The sequence below is a fragment of the Ictalurus furcatus genome, chromosome 1, assembly GCF_023375685.1.
Source record: "Ictalurus furcatus strain D&B chromosome 1, Billie_1.0, whole genome shotgun sequence".
NCBI classification, from domain to species: domain Eukaryota; kingdom Metazoa; phylum Chordata; class Actinopteri; order Siluriformes; family Ictaluridae; genus Ictalurus; species Ictalurus furcatus.
In genome coordinates, this window is record NC_071255.1 from 5,581,644 (window position 1) to 5,600,325 (window position 18,682).

The window sequence follows — 18,682 nt, forward strand, 5'->3', positions numbered from 1 at the left end:
CCTGAAAGGCTCTGAAAACTTTCCCTATGCACTGTATAATTAACATCTACCCCTTGTACACTAAGGAAACCCAAGCCATGAACAAATACGTTGAGGAGGCTCTGAAACATGGGTACATTTGCCCCTCAACATCACCTGTATTAGCCAACTTATTCTTTGTCTAAAAGAAAGAGGGTGGATTATGGCTATGCATAGACTATTGAGGTTTAACAGTTACTCAATTGGAATGGAACACCAGTGTACTGTGAGAAAGAGGTAATGTTCCCACCCTGATAGTAAATGCTGCTTACATCATTCTGTATTTCTTTAAAAGGTAATGGATTCTGTACACAAAAACATTTTAGTGTCCAGTTATAAATGTGCAGGACAATAAGTGATTTATGGCTAATTTTGAAGAATGGCAGTGTGTTTGGTGCTCCATTACTCGAATGATAGATCAATTGTTTTGGAGGTGTTAACCGAGAGCCCTATACTGTTGCAAGTTCTGACAACTATGGCATCCTGTGGAGAGAAAGCCACAAGAGTATACTTGTATCCTTATCAGTATGCTTGAAACCTCCTGGTGTTGAACAGGCTCCCATTCATAGGGAAGCTCCTTGTGGGGAAGATGGATGACACATAAGCATGAGATGTTGAAGAGGACAGGAGCCAGGACATACCACTGCTTCACTCATGAGTTGACAGAAAAGAGTTACATGACCTCCTGTGATCATGTGATTTATCAAATTTAAACAGAACATTCCAAAAGAACTTCCTGGTAACAGTGTTGATTGATTTGGAGAGGTTGATACAGTCTTTAATGACAGTTGGTGTTGTTCCCAGCACTTTTCCTGAGGTTGCCATACAGCATTCTTTATGCAAGCATAATGTAGCCTCTTCCTGTCGGTCTTTTACAATTATAGAGGTAGTTGTGAACACACACACACACACACACACACACACACACACACACACACACAAACACACACCAGTTTTGTGTTAGAAATGATAAAACAGAAAATTCACTCGTGTTAATACCATAAGCCAAAAAACTTAATTTTATGTGTGTGTGTGTGTGTTTATTTACTCCACCTCCTGCTCTAAAAATTATTTTAACTAAACCAGTCGACCCAGTTCAAGTAAAAGTGAAACTGAATTTAGTGACGATAGGACTGTAAAAGTTTTGAGGAGAAAAATACAGTAAGTGTCTAAATCTAAAGCTATAATATGTGAATGTTATGAATCTACACTAGATGAAGAACAGTTTAATTGATTTTTACTGAAGTTGTAACTTACACAGTTTACTGTAGGACTTGATATACCTGTAAGTGAACCGTGTGATAATACAGAGTTAGATTTAACACACCCGTGTTGGACTGAAGTAAATATGTCTACAAAATGTTCTACAAATGTAGTAAAAATGAAACTACAAAAAGTAATGTAGTAGAATTAATGTAACTATTTTGTCAGTTTGAGTCAGAGATTAAACTGAATTTAATCTAATTTGTGTTTCTGTGTGTGTGTGTGTGTTTTCATGTTTATAAGTGTAAAACATGACCTCCAAAATGAGTGTCTCTGGGGAACAGGACACAAAGAAAGACAAGCGGTAAGTGAAGGGTGACTCAGGAAACGTAACAAAACATAAACTTGAGGTGGTCTTCAAAATGTTGTTAAAGTCATTGCAGCAAGATAAAATTTCAGATATTGATTAAAGTGGATGTTTCTGTCAATTATATACTTATACAGTATATAAGTATATTTAAGTTCATGACTTGGACATGACGTGCTTACACAACATCCACATCACCTACATTCCTTTAAATTCATTCATCTTCAGCAACCACTTTACCCTGTATTAACCTGTATTTATAAATATTTTCTATATATGTGGGCAATTTCATTTCAATACATTTACCTCAGTTAAATGTTGCACAAACAACTGCAGATATCTGCATTTTATCCCAGTTATAGTCAGACTGTTACTGCCACTCATCTTTATATCCATACATTAATTTTTTTTATACTTTTTAAAAGTACTTTTTCTAACTGTATACAAGTAAATTTTAGTCTATGTAAATTCTATTTTATGTCATGGACAGTAAAAAAGACTACATATCGTACTGTGTATGGGTGACAAATAAAATTTGAATTTGAATATCAGTATTTTGTATAATGTCCACAATATCCTTCTAAAAAACTGCAATGCCTCCTCACAGGAGAACCTGTGCTTTCCTAAGACCCTAAGGTTACCTCCAATGTCTGGCACCCTGGGCCTGGTATACTGTACACCTAACTAAGGCTGCTGCAGCCCCCTAAAGGCCTAGCTCAGTAGGTGTTCACTGAAGAGAGCAAACTGTTGGACCCATGAAATGGAGAGAACTGCTGTTCCCATGGGCAAGCCTTAGCATTAGCTTTGCCTTTGTAACTAAGCTACAGAGTTTAGTCATTCAGTGTGCTGTAAGGGGTCTAATGCCAGAGTTGGTGGTTTACTACCTTTGCTTAAACCACCCAGACTTTCCCCTACCAAAACAATGTTGCTCTCACTCTTGCTAGACTTTAGTGTCTAGAAGTGCATCTCTGATGCGGCATTCTTCTCCATCAGAATGCTAACTAATCTACACTGATCATCAATATCAGCTATTAGCTATTGTTTCTGGTAAAGAGCCTATGTTTGCAGTCTGTAAATGAAAAAAAAGTGTTATTTGAAAAAAGAACTGGAAGTGAAAAGAGAGAGAGAGAAAAATACTGCAAACAATAATGATGCAGAATAGTGAAGAATTTATTGATGGTAAAAATGTTTAAATGCTGAAACAGGCAAGAATCTCCTGGGAAATGATTCAAAGAAAGGAACTACATCACAGGAACTTAATGATATCTCCAAGTCAGCATATGTATAATGGTATAACAACATACCATTATATGACAGACATCTAATTAAACTCCAGACATAGCAGACTCATGCTGAAAATTAATTTGAGCTTTATTAACAGCATTAACATCTCTCTCTCTCTCTCTCTCTCTCTCTCTCTCTCTCTCTCTCGCATGAAGACATAATAAGCACAAGATATGCAACAGTAACCCTTTCCCCACAGCAGACTCCCACTAAACCCCACCCACACCTGCCACAACCATCAAACCAGTTACATTACAGAGAAACAAAGAAAAACTGTGTAATGATGATAAAATTCATAAGAGAGATATTAAGTGTTTGTGGTGTGTGTGTTTAGTCTAATTCAGGGTAAGAATTTTGACTATCCTGAACCTAGCTGTGTGTCCATGAAAAGTGATGAGTCAATAGACCCACCACCATTGTTTGGAGACAGAAATTCTACTACTGAATTTAGGTAAGGATAAATTGCAGAAGGAATCATTGAGCAAGTAAGGGTAAGCATGTATTCCATAGTCATGAATTGTGCACATCACGAAAAGGCAACATGAAAAAAAAACATTGTAGTGCCTTAATTGCTTCATTTTAATTAAATGGTTCTCATGCTTGTTATAATTTCATCTATTGACTCTGTCATGTGGATTTTGCCTTGACTTAAGATGCCAATTGTGTGTTGTATACCACACTAAGTGTTCTACTTCTATTTGGTTCAACAACATTTTGCTCTAGTCTGATTCAGGGTAAGAGATCAGATTCACCTGAACCCAGCAGTGTGTCTATGAAGAGTGATGAGTCAATAGATCCACCACCATTGTTCTCAGACACAGACAGATCTACTAATCTGAGGTCAGTATAGACTTATTGTAATGGCGATGTTTCTCACTCCTAGTCCCACCTTATTAAACTGTATTAACTGTATTATGTTTTTCTAAATAAAAGAAAGAAAGAAAATATAATGAATAAGCAATTATATGTGATAGTGTTAAATTTCTATAAAAAAAAATGTATTGTGCAATAAAATCTTCTCAGTGTTTTATTTGTTCACAGACCACAAAGCAGGACAAAGAAATCAAAAATAATTTGCACAGATGAGTTGGAGGCTGTATTTACGGTGAGTGTGTGTATAACTTTTCTTTATATTTCAGTAATCTACCAGTAATATTCATTTATCTCTCAGAATCATGTCTATCCCTCTGATAAATGACATTGTTTGAGCTTTTATTATAAACTTTATTTCTATCCAGGAGCTGGAGCACAATTTCATCACTCTGTTAAGGAATGAGCTGAAGAGATTTAAGAAGCTCCTGAGTCCAGATTACCCAGTATGCTCTGATAGGAAGGTGGAAGATGAGGAGGATCAGAACAGTGTCAGAGAGGGAGTGCTGAAGATCACACTACACTTCCTGAATAAGATGAACCACACAGATCTCGCTAACACACTGCAGAACAGTAAGAGCTCATGGGTTTATAACATCAATTTAGTAATCAAGATATATTATCAATAGATCAATATATCAGTACTGACATTAAATATGATATGCACAGAATTGTATTCTTCTTTTTATTAGAACTCACCTGTGGTAGTCAAAAACTCAAATCCAGTCTGAGTAAGACATGTAAAAGAATTAATGAAGGAATCTCACAGCCTGGAAGCTCAGCACTTCTGAATGAGATCTACACAGAGCTCTACATCACAGAGGGTTGGAGTGGAGACGTCAATAATGAACATGAGGTGAGACAGATTGAGACAGCGTCCAGGAGACCAGCAGCACAGGAGACACCCATCAAATGTAATGACCTCTTTAAAGACAAGTCCATCAGAAGAGTGCTGACTAAAGGAGTTGCTGGAATTGGAAAAACAGTCTCTGTGCAGAAGTTCATTCTGGACTGGGCTGAAGGAAAAGCAAATCAGGACATCATCTTCATGTTTCCACTTCCCTTTAGAGAGCTGAATCTGATGAAGCAGAAAAATCTCAGTCTGATGGATCTCCTTCATCACTTTTTCCCAGAAATAAAAGAATTACGATTAATAGACTATGAGATCAACAAAGTCCTGTTCATCTTTGATGGTCTGGATGAGTGTCGACTTCCTCTAAATTTCCAGAAGAATGAGAGATTGTGTGATGTAACAGAGTCAGCCTCAGTGAATGTGCTGCTGACAAACCTCATCAAGGGCAATCTGCTTCCCTCTGCTCTCCTCTGGATAACCACTCGACCAGGAGCAGCCAATCAGATCCCTCCTGAGTGTGTAGACCAGGTAACAGAGGTACGAGGGTTCAGTGATCCTCAGAAAGAGGAGTACTTCAGGAAGAGGATCAGTGATCAGAGCTTGTCCAATAAAATCATCTTACACATGAAGTCTTCAAGAAGCCTCTACATCATGTGCCACATCCCAGTCTTCTGCTGGATCTCAGCCACTGTTCTAGAGAGAATGTTCGGTAACGCAGAGAGTGGAGAGATCCCCAAGTCTCTGACTCAAATGTTCACACACTTCCTAATCATTCAGATCAAACACAAGGACCAAAAGTACCATCAGAAATGTGACCCTGATCCTCAGCAGACCAGAGAGAGTATCCTGGCACTGGGAAAACTGGCTTTCCAACAGCTGGAGAAAAGAAACCTGATCTTCTATGAGGAAGACCTAAGAGAGTGTGGTATTGATGTCAGAGAAGTGTCCGTGTACTCAGGAGTGTGTACCCAAATCTTCAGAGAAGAGTTTGGAATTCATCTGGGGAAGGTGTTCAGCTTTGTACATCTGAGTGTTCAGGAGTTTCTGGCTGCTTTATACACATTTCTCTCCTTCATCAGCAGAAATCTAACAGAACACCAATCCACTGATCTGTCTGATCTTTTCACCAAGTCAAACATGTCTGATTTCCTGAAGAGAGCAGTGAACAAGGCCTTAAAGAGTGAGAATGGACACCTGGACCTGCTCCTTCGCTTCCTTCTGGGTCTCTCCCTGGAGTCCAATCAGACTCTCTTACGAGACCTACTGCCCCAGACAGGAAGCAGCTCTCACAACAAACAGGAAACAGTTGAGTACATTAAGGAGAAGATCAGAGAGAATCCATCTCCAGAGAAATCCATCAATCTGTTCCACTGTCTGAATGAACTGAATGATCATTCTCTAGAGCAGGAAGTCCAACATTACCTGAACAGAAGAGATGACTGGTGTCTTAATGGAATCCGTCTCTCTCCTGCTCAGTGGTCAGCTCTTGTGTTTGTGTTGCTGAACTCAGAAGAGACTCTGAATGAGTTTGACTTGAGGAAATATGACAGATCAGATGAATGTCTTCTGAGGTTGATACCAGTCATGAAAGCATCAAGAATGGCAAAGTGAGTAATTTTTATTCCATAAATGTGTTTTATTATTTTGTTGTAACTCTAATGAACTCCATGTGCAGAACAACCTGACACGAAGCGGAGTGCATTAAAATGTTGTAGCTCACACCTAGCCATGAATTATTCCACTTATACCATGGTCACTTGCCAGCACTGACAAGTTAAAGCTGTTATTAATGTTTGCAGTGCAACATCTGACTGAAAGGATAAAACAAACGGTTAATTTTCATTAGTTATTTTATATACGGGTCGTTAGATCTAGAATTCTGTCTGCTCTAAATCATATACAGAGATAAAGTAGTGTGATAAGATAACAGTTATTTAAAGGAATTATAATAAATAGTTATTAGAGAGAGAGAGAGAGAGAGAGAGAGAGAGAGAGAGAGAATTTTGAATTTCAAAGGCCTTTTATTTACAAGCTTTTAAAAGCTACATCGACCTATTTCGGTCCCTCAGAGTCATTGCAAATGACCTTAAAAGAAAAAAAGTAAAATAAATTTATATACACACACTATATATATATATATATATATATATATATATATATATATATATATATATATATATATATATATAAATAGATAAATAGATAATTAAAATAATTCTCCTTCCAGTTGCCTTCAAAACCCGCAAAAATAAGCAAACAAGTTTCAACCAGTATGTATACAGTCTTCTAAAAGTTGATGAAATCTCACTTTTTCTTCTAAAACCACACATAATGCCCCTTCCAGAAACCATATATTTTCAAATGATACAAGGTCTTTCATCTCTTGGTAAAACTTAAAATCGATTAGTATCCTAGATTTTAACAGAATCACAAAAACCACTAAAACGCTGTCCCCTGAATTTGATTCAATTCTGTTTCTCCTGCTGACATATATGGCCATCTTTGCCTGCCCTATGATAAAATTTATCAACTGACACTTAAACCTTTTTTTTGAGAGTATTTAAAACCAAAAATAAAAGTTTCGATTGTAAAACTCTCATAAAAATGGCCAAGCAGTCTCTGTAAAACAGTAAAAAGAGGCTTCAATCTTACACAGTGCATAAACATGTGAAAAACAGATTCTCTCACGGCACAGAAAGGACATTCGTAACTCACATCAGGGTTTAAAACACAGATAAAAGAATTAACAGCCACTGCACCGTGTAAAATCCTCCACTGTAAATCCCCACACTTTTTTGTTAATGGTGACTTGTACAAAGCTCTCCATTGTGGCTTTACATGTTCCTTTATTTGTAGAACAGAACGCCAACGTGTGTCGACTCTTTTGTCCAGATAATTTTTATTTAGAGATAGTACACACATTTTGTACAGTTCTTTCCCAGATGGTAACTTGAGACCCACAAAACTTAGTTTTTCAGATTTAAAAAAACACACCTGAGCACTCACGTACATTCGCCGAGACACTAAAATCCGGTAAAGGATCTTGGTCATTGGGACTAATTAGCCCTCCGGAATATTCCTCCAGCATTTTCAAGACCTCTTCAATCAACAGGGACCTCCATTCCACAAGGAACTGCGTGACTACACGGACTGACCTCATCTTTATGTGTCCAGCAACTCCCACCGCGTTCCCAAACTCCGGTCCTGCTAAGGTCAGTAGGTCACCCAGAGTGACGACACCAGCCCTGCGGAACCCCTCCGTAAGCGCAGGAAACGGCTTTCTCTGAGATACATCTAAAATGGAACCATTTATGATTGGCTCCTGCAGCAGCCAGTAGAGAGAACTTGAGCATTGTACTCTCTGCACTGTTAAAAGTCCCCACACTTTAAAAACATTACGGTAAAAAGCAGGAAGTTTCCTGATGTCCATCTTTTTCGGGTCCATCCAGAAAAGAGGTTTATGTAAATCCAGCCCTTCAAGTGTCCGTAAAATGGCACATGCTACAGCCTTCCAGTTTGCATTTACAGGTCCCTGTAGCAGCCTTTGCACAAACTGTAACCGAAAGGCTGCAGTCCTGCTCTGCAGGTGTACCAGTCCATGTCCCCCTTCATCCTTGGGGAGAAACAGAACACTCTGTGGAACCCAGTGTAGATTGTCCCAGAAAAAATTAACCAAAATTGACTGGATTTTAGATAAAACATGTATTGGGGGATCGATGCACGCAAGCCTATGCCAGAGGGATGATGCTACCAGGTTGTTAATTATAAGCACACGCCCCCTAAAGGACACTTTTTTAACTAAAAAATTCCACTTCTCCAACCGACCCTTTACCTTCTCGACAGTCCCTTCGAAGTTTTTCCCCATAAACCCTTCGTCTCCTAAAAACACCCCCAAATACTTAAAACCATCTCTACACCACAATAAGCGGTCTGGGAGGTTTCGGATGCCGCCTGACCATCTCCCGATTAAAAACGCCACGCTTTTCTCCCAGTTTACCTTGGCGGAAGAAACAATTCTAAAACCGTCAGTGATCTTCAACATCGTATCAACATCCCTCTGGCTGCCAACAAGTATCGCCACATCGTCAGCATATGCTGATAGTTTAAAAACACCCTCACACTTTGGAATTGTTATACCTTGCGGTTCTGTTCTCAGTTTTGCTAAAAGAGGTTCAATCGCAAGGGAATACAACATGCCTGATAGTGGGCATCCTTGTCTTATTCCCCTATGAACTTTAAAAGGAGCACACAAGTCACCATTAATCTTCAGTATGCTTTCACTGTCACGGTACAGAACTCTTATTTTATCGATAAAATCTGAATTAAAACCAAGAGCAGACAAAACGTTCCATAAGTAGGTATGCTCAACCCTGTCGAAAGCCTTTTCCTGGTCAATTAAAACCAAACCACATTCCAAATTAAAAATCCTTCCGGCCTCTACAAAATCCCTAATGAACGAAATGTTATCATGAATAAATCTACCCGGCACACAGTAGGTCTGGTCCAGATGGATCACCTCTTCCATGACTTTACTAAGTCGGTTTGCCAAAACCTTAGAGAGCAGTTGGTATTCCACACAGAGAACTGAAACAGGTCTCAATGATTTTATGTCGTGTAGATCTCCTTTTTTGGGCAACAGAGTCAATACTGCTCTGCGACAACTGAGTGGCAGCTGCCCCGTGACTAAACTGTCACCCAGTACCTCCAGTAGGTCAACACCCATTTCAGGCCAAAAAGACTTATAAAAGTCAGCCGGTAGACCATCGATCCCTGGTGTCTTGCCACTCTCCATACCCTGGAGGGCTCGTAGCAGTTCCTCTAGGGTCAATGCCCCTCCGAGGTCTGCATGTGTTTCCTTTGACACCTGAGGGAGATCCTTCAAGAAGACGTTATCATGGGCCTGTTCATCGGAGATTTCACACTTGTACAGTTCCTTGTAGAAACCGACTGCTCTCTTTCGAATTTCTCTATGGTCCACTAAAAGTGTCCCATCATCAGAGAACAGGCCATGTATCATCTTATTCTGACCATTCTTTTTTTCCAAATTAAAAAAGAATTTTGATGGTGCATCCATACACTCTACAGTCTGAAATCGTGACCTGACCAGAGCTCCTTGTGCGGTAACGTCTAGCAATTTGGTCAATAAATTCTTTTTTGTCCTTAAATTTTCTATGCATACCTGCCGTCCTGTGTTTTTCATTAACTCTTGAAGTGCCATTATTTCATCCTCCAAGGATTTCATGCGTAGAGTTGTGTCTCTCATGACATTGGATGTATACTGTTGACACAGCTGTTTAATTTGCGTTTTGGCAAAATCCCACCACTGTTGCACCGATTTAAAAGAACCCTTTGTGGTTCTAAAATCACTCCAAAAATATTTAAACACATCCTTAAAATGACCGTCTTGTTATAAACTGGTGTTAAAATGCCAATACGCACTCTTATGCTTGAGTTTACTTAAATACACAGTAGACAGAACCATACAATGGTCCGTAAATCCTACCGGCATAATTACACAACTTCTAAAAGCACTTAACTGGTGTTTAAAACCATAAAATTTATCCAATCTGGCCATAGAGAGCATATTATTGTAGGAGTGCACCCAGGTATATTGTTTCTGCATGTGGTGAAAATTTCTCCAAATGTCCACAAGGTCACAGGAATTCATTAACTCGACTAACCTTCTACGTGATGGCATATGGGGCTCTACATGATTCCTGTCCATATCCAGCTCTGTACAATTAAAGTCCCCCCCTAGAATCAAAAAATCATCAGAGTCACAATTTTTAAGGACATTATCTAAGCTTCGTAAAAATACCATTCTTTCAATGGCCGTGGTCGGGGCATAAACACAAACAAAAACAACCCACCTATTCTAATATTGAGCTCTAACCTTTAACAGTCGACCCTTTATGATTTCATCAACTTGATAAGAACAGGGGATAAAATTATAGGAAAATAAAATAGCTACTCCCCCACTGGTAGATGTCTTATGACTTAAAACGGATAACCCTTTAAACTCCCTGGCCCAGTCCGCAGCATTATTAGCGTCTGTGTGGGTTTCCTGAGCAAAGATTACATCAATTTTCTTTTGCTTCACCGTTTCAAATAACAAAAATCTTTTATTTCTTTAAATTCAACGAAGCGATTCGAAACTCACTCATAAATATGAGGAAAAATAATAGATTTACGTACATGATGTCTAGGATTGACTATCACTACCATTATTGTCTAACATTACACTGACTTTTGTAAGGATTTTTTTTAAACGGTATCCCTCCTGATCAGTGAAACCCCCTTCTGCCATAAACCCACGTGTTTTTCTAATGAACTGTTCCACATCCTGGAAAAACTCGTCTATCCTCACATTCCTAGCATGTTTAGTCTTTCTCAGAAAAACCTTGATGTCATCCACACTATATTCATGGCTCGAAAAGCCACTTAGATTTACACTACATGTTATACTACAGTCGGAGGCTTCGCTCTCACTCTCTACCTCCCCAAAAATCACCTCCTCTGCGATATCTTTCCTCTTAGCCTGTGCATGAGGACGATTTCTCCGTCTCTTTCTCTGGGGCACCTTGAACACATTCTCTTCTGTATCCATATGAGAGCTATCATCCGCACCTTCATCAACAAGGGACAAATCCACACTATCTAGTGACACTGTACTATCCTGTGTATCCTTATCACCTAAATCCGGCTCAGTCTCAGCCTTCTCTTCTTCACCTGGTTGAACACCGACACCCTGGTGAGAGGGGCCAGCTTCAGGTGTCTCCACCTGAGAAGGTACTGCTGTTCCCTCTCCCGGTGTGTGGGCCCCATCCACCCCAACACCCTCTCCAGCAGTAATCTCGTCACCAGCGGCCACGTTAGCATTATCATTATTTTCAGGATTTATCCGTTTTTCAGGACAGGCCCTCACCAGATGACCAGATAAACAGCACCCAAAGCACTTCATTGTAGTAGTAGTGGCATAGATGACATAATTAAAATCCTCCATATTTACATTCAGTGTCAGATCCAGCTCATTATTGTCCTTCAGAACCATGTACACAAACCGTCTAAAAGACACGATATGTTTTACACGAGGGGATTTGCTTGTGATTGCGATCTTCTTGATCTGGGAGACCAGTTTACCATAGCGGGATAGAGTTTGTGACAGTACCTCATCCTTAATAAAAGGAGGAACATTAGACAGAATTACTTTTTTAGATGGTGTTGACAAAGGAAGCACTAAGTGGAACACACCATGTTGCCACACAATGACAACTCCACTGTCCACCATTTCGTTTGCTAACTCCACCGTTTTCAGAAACAGCACAACAGCACTATTCATCCGGGCCGCAGACAGAATGTTGTCGTATCCTACACTCTCCACCACGGCCAGACTAACCTCCTCAACGCTAGCGGTAGTGGCTACTTTAATAGCATGTCACCGCGTGAGAGAATCATATTTCCCGGTACCTGGGGCAGCCATGTTTCCCAAAACAACACGGAAACAGCCGCCCAAGCCAGCGAGAAACACACACAAAAACACACACGCACGCACGCACACACACACAACAAACAATAGTAATTTAAACTCTCTCAGAAACCAAAGACCTAAAGGAAATCGTATTTCTTAAGAAAAAATAGATAGAAAAAATGAACAAGCGAACTTGGAGCAGCGGCCTCGGCCACACACTCACTCACTTCCGCTCCGACTCCGCCCACTCACTCAGTCCATGCGCACACGAGAGAGAGAGACAGAGAGAGAGAGAGAGAGAGAGAGAGAGAGAGAGACTGCGCGTGTGTGAATTACCTGCGTCTGTGCCAGGTCTCTAATAATAATGAAACTGTGAGTTTAACTACTGTATGAAATTGTAACTGTATGTTACTATGGTTACAGGTGTTTATTAGGCATGGGCATTAATTTAGAACTGTGATTAAACCGACTAGAACTACCTGTGCACTACAGTTTGAACACATAATTTCCAGCCAATCAGAATCGAGACAGACCATGGTATAAAATTATATATATTATCCCCATATATTAGTATATATTAGTCAAAATTTGTGAATATTTGGGGTCTCATTTTTAAAGATAAGATAATACTTTATTAATCCCCAGATGGAGAAATTAGGGTGCATAATAATAATAATAATAATAATAATAATAATAATAATAATAATAATAGTAATAATAATGATAATAATAAACCTTTAATAATAAAGGTGCATATACATAGTTTTATGTGTGAACAGTGTATGCACGCTTCTATGCATTGAATGGGATTTGTTACTACTGACCATGAGTATACTTTTTACTGGTGGTATAATAATATGTAATAGTAGGTAAACTGATTAGCTTCTATCCCAGTTATTGTCAATCAAATCAGCTTAACTGAGAGAGTAATTACTGATTTCAGTGCTCACAGGGTACAGACAGATGACCATCAGAATGTAAAGTAAAATTGTATACAAGGAAGATTTAAAGATTGATTAGGATTATGCCATATTTGAAGTTTTGGCTCATGCAGCTTTGTGGATGGAGGAATGTGTTTTATAGCACCATTGAAAACTATGCTGAGAGTGAAGTTCAGATTCCTCCATGCAGATCATGTTTGTGGAAGCAACCCTAGGGAGTAGAACAGTTCAGCACCACTCAGCTGTCTCAGCTAATCCTTCCTGCATGTCTTTAGTGGGGGGTTTATTTTGCCTTTCTGTAGCATACACGGATCACCGATCTTCTTAACTGCCATTTCTTAGTAACATTCTGGACAGTCACAATTGTAAACTGAAAGCATGTTGATGTCTTTTCATAAACTTCTGCTTTGTAGGCATCAATTACATTTATTTTCAGATCCTCATTGCATCAGAGGAGCCCATGGTTGTTGAGTGTTAGCAGAATGGTTGAACAGTCAGAGGATTTCTTACACTCTGAAAATGTTATTTCCGATCATAATTCTTGTCCTTATTAATAAGTCAGTTAAGACTCATCAAGTTAATTTAGTTCTGAAACTATACAACTGAAAAGATATCCAAACTTTTACTCATGCAACAGTTAGCATTACTAATTCTTTCAAATATAAAGTACAGTAACTTTTTACAACAAAATATGTCAACTTTTGCATACAACTGTAGAATTGTAATAATATATTTTTGTTTTTAAGATGTTAGTGTTCTGATATGTCATCATTTCTCTCCCAGCCTGTCTCAGTGTAAAGTCACAGAGGAAATCTGTAGAGTTCTGTCCTCAGTTCTCAGTTCATCCTCCTCTAGTCTGAGAGAACTGGACCTTAGTCGCAATTATGAACTGCAGGATTCAGGCGTGAAGCTGCTCTCTGCTGGACTGGAGAATCCACACTGTACACTGGAGAAACTGAAGTAAAATCACTTTTACACTTAAATGTTTTTTTTTAAATTGGTGCAACTGAGTTCTTGTTTCATCCAAATAAGTTCTTGTTGAGATATGAGCTTCTGTGTATGTCTCCCTGTGTCTGTCTGGGTTTTCTCCAGGTTGTCTGGTTGGATTTGTTTAGATAAGTTGCCCCTATGTGTGAATGGGTGTGTGAATGTACAGTATCTCACAAAAGTGAGTACACCCCTCACATTTTTCTAAATATTTGATTATAACTTTTAATGTGAACACTGAAGAAATGACACTTTGCTACAATGTAAAGTAGTGAGTGTACAGCTTGTGTAACAGTGTAAATTTGCTGTCCCCTCAAAATAACTCAACACACAGCCATTAATGTCTAAACCGCTGGCAACAAAAGTGAGTACACCACTAAGTGAAAATGTCCAAATTGGGCCCAAAGTGTCAATATTTTGTGTGGCCACCATTATTTTCCAGCACTGCCTTAACCCTCTTGGGCATGGAGTTCACAAGAGCTTCACAGGTTGTCACTGGAGTCCTCTTCCACTCCATAACGACATCACGGAGCTGGTGGATGTTAGAGACCTTGTACTCCTCCACCTTCCATTTGAGGATGCCCCACAGATGCTCAATCTGGAGACATGCTTGGACAGTCCATCATGTTCACCCTCAGCTTCTTTAGCAAGGCAGTGGTCGTCTTGGAGGTGTGTTTGGGGTCGTTATCATGCTGGAATATTGCCCTGTGGCCCAGTCTCCAACGGGAGGGGATCATGCTCTGCTTCAGTATGTGACAGTACATGTTGGCATTCATGGTTCACTCAATGAACTGTAGCTCCCCAGTGCCGGCAGCACTCATGCAGCCCCAGACCATGACACTCCCACCACCATGCTTGACTGTAGGCAAGACACACTTGTCTTTGTACTCCTCACCTGGTTGCCGCCACACACGCTCGACACCATCTGAACCAAATAAGTTTATCTTGGTCTCATCAGACCACAGGACATGGTTCCAGTAATCTATGTCTTTAGTCTGCTTGTCTTAAGCAAACTGTTTGTGAGCTTTCTTGTGCATCATCTTTAGAAGAGGCTTCCTTCTGGGATGACAGCCTGCAGACCAATTCGATGCAGGATGCAGTGTGCGGCGTATGGTCTGAGCACAGACAGGCTGATCCCCCACCCCTTCAACCTCTGCAGTAATGCTGACAGCACTCATACGTCTATTTCCCAAAGACAACCTCTGGATATGACGCTGAGCACGTGCACTCAACTTCTTTGGTCGACCATGGCAAGGCCTGTTCTGAGTGGAACCTGTCCTGTTAAACCACTGTATGGTCTTGGCCACCGTGCTGCAGCTCAGTGTCAGGGTCTTGGCAATCTTCTTATAGCCTAGGCCATCTTTATGTAGAGCAACAATTCTTTTTTTCAGATCCTCAGAGAGTTCTTTGCCATGAGGTGCCATGTTGAACTTCCAGTGACCAATATGAGGGAGTGTGAGAGCGATGACACCAAATTTAACACACTTGCTCCCCATTCACACCTGAGACCTTGTAACACTAACAAGTCACATGACAGCGGGGAGGGAAAATGGCTAACTGGGCCCAATTTGGACATTTTCACTTAGGGGTGTACTCACTTTTGTTGCCAGCGGTATAAACATTAATGGCTGTGTGTTGAGTTATTTTGAGGGGACAGCAAATTTACACTGTTACACAAGCTGTACACTCACTACTTTACATTGTAGCAAAGTCTCATTTCTTCAGAGTTGTCACATGAAAAGATCTAATCAAATATTTACAAAAATGTGAGGGGTGTATTCACTTTTGTGAGATACTGTATGTAAATGGTGCCGTGTGATGGACTGGTGTCTCATTCAGGTTATATTCCCATCTCACACCTAGTGAGCCTGGGTAGGCTCCAGATCCACCAGGACCCTATTCAGAGTAAAGCAGTTACAGAAAGTAACAGCAAATATGCAGAATTAGCCAGAATCAGCCAAGATACTGAATGTTGAAAATTTCAACACAAAAACAACAACGAAAACAACCTCATATCCAAATTAACTCCAGAAGGCCTTGCCAATCTCCTGACCTGAATCCCACTGCAACTTTATGGAGGATTTTGAAATTGCAAATCCATCAGTGAGACTGTCATGACCTGGGGTAATTAATGACTACACATAGCTAATTACTTCTTACTGTAGATGTCTTGAAGCTGTAACTGGCAACAACAGCTTTGTACTAATTAGTACTAAAAGTACTAATGTTCATTTGTTGTGCATGCTTATGAAAACTTATATTTTGTTCATATTTATGTGCACAAAGTTAAGACCTTATGTGTGTAAAGTCGAAGTGTTTATATGCACTGGAATAGAGGGTATGCATGTGATGTCATGGTAGCCGGAACTCGTCACGGCCTTCAGGCTTTGCTTAGTGTATTTCCCCAGCATCAAAATCATGTACATATAAATGTCGGGAACACCGATTTCTGGACACATGCCAATATCCATGGACCACAGGTTCTTGGGCAAGCTGTAAGGGTCATTGTCGAGTGCAACTGCCTTTAATTTAAGCTGATAATCGTTAGTTATACTAGCGTTTTCGCAGCTTCCCCTATTAAAGCCAGCCATTTTGCTGGATGTTTTGCCACTCAGTCCGGCCGAGGGGGCGTTTTCCGGCAGGAAAGTGACATCAATGCATATAAATGCTGATAAATGCTGTACACACACACACACATTCAGGCATCAGTGTTCTGATATATCATCATTTCTCTCCCAGTCTGCGTGAGTGTATGCTCACAGAGGAAAGCTGTAAAGTTCTGTCCTCAGTTCTCAGCTCAAACTCCTCCAGACTGAGAGAACTGGACCTGAGTTACAATAACCTGCGGGATTCAGGAGTGAAGCTGCTCTCTGCAGGACTGCAGAATCCACACTGTACACTAGAGAAACTGAGGTCAGATCATCACTTTCACACTGTGGATCCTGCATTTCTGTCATATGGCTGTTTTAGATTACATTTTGTCTATTCATAATTTTAATCAAGCAGCACTAATAAAGCAAAATTGTTGTGTGTTTTTGTTTGTGTGTGTGTGTGTGTACAGTTTGGTAGGCTGCAGTATTACAGGTGAAGGCTTTGTTGCTCTGGTTTCAGCTCTGAGGTCAAACCCCTCATCACACCTGCAAGAGCTTCATGTGTACTGGAATGAACCAGGAGAATCAGGAATTAAGCTGCTCTCTGATCTACTGAAGGATCCACACTGTAAACTGGAGAAACTACAGTGAGTTACTGATTTACTGTCTTTTTTTACTCACTCACACACACACACACACACACACACACACACACACACACACACACACACACACACACACACGTGTGAGTATTCATTGTGGTTATATCTTTGCATGTAGAATAAACTCTGTGTTGTACTATTTCATTTAATCATCCATTAGTTGATCATTTACTATGTGTATTTGTACTATAAACACAGGAAATGCTTAAAAAAATTTTTTTTAAGATTCTACACTCACACACACTGTATGATGTGTTTGGGTCAGTGTTTCACTATAAATGTTTAAGTGACTGATTCTTGCCTTTTTCCCTTCATGTACAGGTTGGAACAGTTTTTTTGTCTTAGACGCAGACGATTATGAGGATAAACACAACGCAGTGCAAAGTGTTTTAAAGAACAACTGAAACTTTAATGTTTTACTTTTCTCATTTACTGATAATGATGAAGTTTTTTCTTTTATAATGTTTTATTCTGGTATATCAGATAGTGTATGTAAGAATGCACCTGTCAGAGCTTTATTTTTCTCCCCTGTTTCATGTTTACAAACAATCACAGATGTAAACCTATAAAGTAAACTTACATCTGTGTAATCTAATATCATGTAGCTACAATATATAAACTGAACAGTAATGAATCTTTTCTTTTTAACAGCAAAACAGAACCTTATTGTACATATCATGTGCCTTTTAATTTAGATTTGTCTCTATACAAAGCTTTACAATGGTTATAACTGAAGAAGTGTACCAATAGATTAAGTTGTATATAATTATAATTTCCTATTGGTGCTGATACAGATGTATAATTTGGGTAATTTTGTAAATAATTATGCTTAAATGATTCACACATTAATGCATATTGAATTATCAATTAAAATAAATTCTATTTAAAAATTCAGGCAACCTGATTTTGTGTGTGTGTGTGTATTAGATTTTAGTGTGCATATTATATAGTGTATGTGTTCAGTAATATGAAACGTACAGCATAATATGTTCAATAATTAAGATAATTAGTGTATTTATGTGTGTTGTACAGTTGTTCAACTTCCCTTGTGACCATAAGGATTTAGACATTGAAACATTTTTGAAGACTTAGAATATTTTAAAATGCCCTGTGTTGAGTGACAGATTCACACTGAAAGTGAAAATATATTATTTTATAACTCTTAGCGAAAGGACATTTTTAATACATTTACTGATCACTAAGAATTGAAGACCAAAAATTTGCTATGAGAAGCTTTGTATATACCAGCCCTACACACTCACACACACATTCAGATATTAATGTTCTGATATACAGTACAATGGTGCTTGAAAGTTTATGAACACTTTAGAAATTTCTACATATCTACAAAAATATGATCTAAAACATCATCAGATTTTCACCTGACACTAATTTCACCTTCAAATGAACTGCTAATGCTAGAGGTTCACATACTTTT

At 39.2% G+C, this 18,682-nt stretch overlaps 1 protein-coding gene across 2 annotated transcripts; it reads left to right on the plus strand.

The window, feature by feature from the left end:
- The first annotated feature begins 180 nt into the window (after window positions 1-180).
- LOC128605819 (NLR family CARD domain-containing protein 3-like) lies at window positions 181-18,124 on the plus strand. 2 transcript variants are annotated; one of them, XM_053621588.1, is made up of 11 exons: window positions 181-1,179; window positions 1,525-1,585; window positions 3,207-3,323; window positions 3,596-3,712; window positions 3,896-3,977; window positions 4,111-4,315; window positions 4,435-6,202; window positions 13,788-13,964; window positions 16,731-16,904; window positions 17,053-17,229; window positions 17,566-18,124. In XM_053621588.1, the coding sequence occupies exons 2-11, from the start codon at window positions 1,533-1,535 to the stop codon at window positions 17,603-17,605; spliced, it is 2,910 nt and encodes a 969-aa protein (XP_053477563.1). In that variant the 5' UTR covers window positions 181-1,179; window positions 1,525-1,532; the 3' UTR covers window positions 17,606-18,124. The 2 variants fall into 2 exon arrangements, with proteins under 2 accessions (XP_053477563.1, XP_053477571.1); XM_053621596.1 differs by having other exon boundaries at window positions 3,914-3,977.
- Window positions 18,125-18,682: the final 558 nt, after the last annotated feature.

What these genes read in the sequence shown, in the direction of transcription:
- LOC128605819 (XM_053621588.1), top strand. Translation starts at nt 1,533, where the DNA reads ATGACCTCCAAAATGAGTGTCTCTGGGGAACAGGACACAAAGAAAGAC. An exon ending in GACACAAAGAAAGACAAGCG is followed by an intron (nt 1,586 to 3,206) that starts GTAAGTGAAGGG and finishes GTGTGTGTTTAG; the next exon opens with TCTAATTCAGGGTAAGAATT. An exon ending in AGTTGGAGGCTGTATTTACG is followed by an intron (nt 3,978 to 4,110) that starts GTGAGTGTGTGT and finishes ATTTCTATCCAG; the next exon opens with GAGCTGGAGCACAATTTCAT.